The 4,530-nt window shown below is 33.8% G+C and overlaps 1 protein-coding gene across 1 annotated transcript; it reads left to right on the forward strand.

Annotated features, from left to right (window-relative positions):
- Positions 1-3,199: 3,199 nt before the first annotated feature.
- Positions 3,200-4,095, forward strand: LOC124108093 (golgin subfamily A member 6-like protein 22). The gene has a single exon (XM_046466452.2). The coding sequence runs from the start codon at positions 3,346-3,348 to the stop codon at positions 4,093-4,095; it is 750 nt and encodes a 249-aa protein (XP_046322408.1). The 5' UTR covers positions 3,200-3,345.
- Positions 4,096-4,530: the final 435 nt, after the last annotated feature.

A 4,530-nucleotide genomic window follows, 5' to 3' on the forward strand; every position in this document is an offset into this window, starting at 1 on the left:
GGCCTTATTTTATCTTAATAACCTCTTTAAAGATCCTGTCTCTAAATATAGTCATATTCTCAAGTCACTGGGGATGATGAGTGCAGTATATGAATTTTACTGGCACAATTTAGACTACAACAATGCTACTTGTGAATGTTTTCCCCAAATCCCCATAATACCATATTTTTCATGCTTGGTCATGCTTGTCCTTTGTGTCCCTAGAGCTAGTTTACTGACATTGGAATCTCAAATTACTTACAGAGCACAAGATATTTAAAAATTAAAAGCAATTGAAGAGTTTTAAGACTTCGCCCTCATCCCTACAAGTCTCTGACTCTTAAATCTGAGCTTACAAAGCTGTTCACCTTTCATGACTGGTGTTTAGGGTACAAGTCTTTTAGGCTGACTTTTGTAACAGAGACAACTCATTTTCAGAAAGAATATTAAAAGCCATAGAAATGGGAAGCATTAGAGTCTGGGTCAAACCAAATCAGTTTTAATGTTAAGACATTAAAATTCTAGAACGCTGTTTTGTAAAATATCCCAAAGTTTTGATCCATTCTGAAACTATTTTAGGCAGTCTTGTGTGATAAGCCTTTAACTCAAAAATCACAGAGAATAAATCAGAGTGTATACAAGTGATGCTATATAATGTGGGACCAGTTATGGGAAGCTTCCTGAGGGCATGATTTTGAATCTTTATTGTATTCTGCCCTACCCTATATTCTGCAATTATATAAACACTATCATGTGTACATAGAAAATAGCATGTGCCACTCACTTTCTTGAAATACATTAAAATCCTAAAACCAGATGATTCATCTACAAAAAGGTAATTAGAAATACCTATGTAGTTGGAGAATTTGCTGTCTAAAATGAAAGTATTACTAATATGATAATATGGCATTTAATTGTCTTTAATATAGTCTGCATAATCTAACATTCCTATGTAATTAACAGCCAAGGAATCTTTTCTTTTTGCCTACCTTTCTTAAACCTAATTTGTTTAAAAGATACTGAAAGCAGAGCCAACTTGAAATTTGTAATTTATCTCAATAAATTTGAAATAATATATTTGCTAATAAAGAAAATAACTTGACCAGGAATTTTAGAAAAATATGCTTTATTTCATGAATCAGGATACTAGAATAACAATGCTAGTAACATGTTTTTACATTTAGAATGTAAAAAATTCTAAAAAGTTCTTTTCACTATAAGCAGTGAAATAATAATCTGATAAAAGAGAACCTAAAAAATATTGATAACTATGTTGTTTATGCTGACTGACACTTACCATGGGTCAGGAAAACTTCTAAGTTCTTAACATGTATTTTAATTTATTATATTCTCATAAAAAAGTGATCAGGTATGGTATGATCATACCATGATAGAGTTGATAAAACTGAGGGAAAGCCTGGTGCACACCTCTCAGGAGCTCCGGAGGTTAAGACAGAAGGATCAAGAATTCAAAGCAAGCTTCAGTAATTTAGCAAGGCACTAAGTAACTCAGTGAGAGCGCCTGTCTCTAAATAAAATATGAAAAAGGATTAGAATGTGGCTCATGGTTAAGTGCCCGTGGCTTAATGCCCACTGATGAAGTCATCTAGACATGTGGATTATTTGTGAAAATATTTTAAATTATGAATTCAATTTATTCACTAGTTCAAGGACAAAGGATATATTCTTCTTGCTTCTCAGTTTGTCTTTAGTGTTCAGGAATCATAACATTCCAATGCAGAATGCCCTGAGTTCTGGGTTTTTTGGAACTATTTTTGAATCTTTAGCTACCATGGTAGCAGGAGTACGCATCACAAACACGAGTATAAAGAAGCTGCCACAGGTTCAGCTAAAACATTTTCTTAATTTACTTATTGGTGAAAGTTATCAGGTGGATATTTCACTTTTAATTTGAAAACAAGAAAGTTTCACATAGATGTTTCTCATTTAACATCTCTTCTCTTTCCACACCACTATGAATCTATTACTATTTTTATTGAGTTAGTATGATTTTGCATATGGAAATGAAAAGACTTTTTTAACTTTATTAAAAAAGAAATATAGCAAACAGCTGCTGATAAATACGGTAAGATGAATAAATGACAAATCTTTACTCAGGTATCAGGTATGAGTATTTTGGTCTTATTCATGCTATTTTATGTAAAGTTTTTAAAGTTTATGCCTTAAAATTCATAATAACACATCAAATATTGTGGTATCCATGTGATATCCAAATTGTTAAATATTATCATATCTCATCAGAACTATCATTTTTGAAAAAATTTTCAAAGTCAGTACTCTGTTGTTATTGTTCTGTCAGTAAGTATAAGTTGAATATCAAATGCATCTAGGATAAAATTACTATAACTAAGAATTTACCAGTTTTAGTTTCTTAATATAACATAAAAATTTGCCTTATGTTAATTATTCAGAGTGGTCTTAAAATTTTAAAATATTTTCACCCTTGATTATACAGCGTTTATTAGCATTTTTAAACTCCTAACATATTATCATTATAAGCTATTTTGTTAATAATAAATCATGTTTTAAGTCAATGTTAATTTGTATGAAGTAAGGACTAAATACATATTTAATAAAAAACATCAACTATAGCCTTTTTATTCAAATTCATTTTTTTTCCTTAAACCACATGCTAAGAAAACAGTCAAATGGTACACAAATGACTCATTGTGTCATTAATTCTGACCCTAAATGACATAAGTTGTTGCTCAGTTGTTTTCTGTTTTAGCAGAGATCAGATGTTCAGGGAATTCAGAGATCACAGAATTGTGAGACTCTTATTTAAATATCTAACAATTCAAACCTTCTTAAGTGTTCTAAAGAGTATGATACAGAACTTCTTTTAAAAATGTTTTTCAGTTCTTACTGGAGTTATTTTTTATATAACAAGAAACATTTTATAATACATAGTACACTACCATATTAATAATAAATGATATATTTATTGAAAATGAATTAATTAGTAGATTATTTATTTAGCAGAAGTAATTCAGTTGGCATGCAGATAATAATTGCATGCATTATTCTTGATTGACTCCATATGTACTTCAAGATAAAGTTATTAATATATAATTTACGTGTTATGACTTAGACCCAATTTGAGTGATATCAACCTTATAATTAGTTTACTGACTTTAATTCATATATTCACTGCTTTCTCCTCCAGTGAGCCGGACTGAGCCTGGTTTAGACCCGGCCACATTTCTCCTAATACAAGTCAACACCACAACCAGAACTATATGAAGAAATTCTCCACACATTTAGGGCTTTTTCTGTTGCAAATATCACGAGTTCACCTGTAGTAGAAGCCAACTATATATATTCTGCTCAGCACACTAAGGAACAATGGATAGCTCTGAATCAAAACGGATAAATAAAAAGAAGATACTGCAGTTGTTTTCCCCTTTCTGCTCTTGTGCCCGAGAACCAAGTCAAGTCAAACAGGAATCTCCCGAAGTGGGAAAGAATCTTTGGAAAGCTAACCGCGCGTCCAGAGAGGAGAACGACATTTTCAGGGAGGACAACAAGTCCCTCTGGAGAGAAAACAAAGCTCTCAGAGGGGAGAGCAAAGCCTTTCGAAGGGACAACAAGTTAATCCGGGAGAGGAACCAGCTCCTGCAGGAGGAAAACCAGGTACTCTGGGAGCTTAAAAAGACCTCTCTGGAGAAACAGAAATCATCTAGAGAAAATGTCAAGGCCTTGAACACTCAGAGAAAATCAAGTCGGCAACAGAAACGAGCCCGCGAGGCTCAGCTCAAGGCCCTCAAGCAGCAGGAGATCGCCTTCCAGAAGGAGGCCAAAGCTCTGGACGAAGAAATGAGGTCTCTGAACCAGGAGATCAGGGCCCTGCACCACCAGAAGAAAGCCATCAACATGGAGGAACAGGCCCTGGTGAAGGAGGGGATTGCACTTGGGAAGGAGGAAGAGGCCCTGTGGAAGGAGGAGCGGGCCCTGCGAAAGGAGAACAAGGCTCTGAGAGAAGAGCACAGCGCTCTTGAGGAGGAGGAGAGAGCCCTGCAGGAGGAGGCCCTACTCCTTCAGTCGTGGTACAACTTTCTTCAGGAAAGGGAGCTCAACAGCACAACAATGAAATAGAGCAGAAGGGGGACTTAAAGATGTGACCTGAGAACCACGAGGATCATTGACATTCCAGGGGGAAAAAAATAGAATTTGAAGTTAAAATACTGGTGTTGGGATTGGAATACAAACCCTGGAAATTTATAGGGCTCAGTATTTTATCCTGGAAAATAAATAAAGTCTTTTAAAGAAAAAAAAATAGAATGATTTTTTTTGTTTACTTAAATTTTAGACTCTAATGGTAGTAAGTACTATTTAATGCAAAAAAAATGCATCAAAATTTGGCATCAAATGTAAAAGTTAAATTTACAATTTATTTTCAGAGACATTGGATAACAGATTTCTCTTGTAAGAAATTAGGAGCAAACATATATCTTAAAATTTGCTGTTAGATTTATGAATAATATAGTGAAATACACAATTATGTTTATTCCTCATGTGATTTATTGAAAA

This window comes from Marmota monax, unplaced genomic scaffold (assembly GCF_021218885.2).
Source record: "Marmota monax isolate L192 unplaced genomic scaffold, Marmota_monax_Labrador192_F-V1.1 WCK01_AAM20220418_F8-fsc00049, whole genome shotgun sequence".
NCBI classification, from domain to species: domain Eukaryota; kingdom Metazoa; phylum Chordata; class Mammalia; order Rodentia; family Sciuridae; genus Marmota; species Marmota monax.

Coding starts and splice junctions, on each gene's coding strand:
- LOC124108093 (XM_046466452.2), top strand. CDS start 3,346: ATGGATAGCTCTGAATCAAAACGGATAAATAAAAAGAAGATACTGCAG.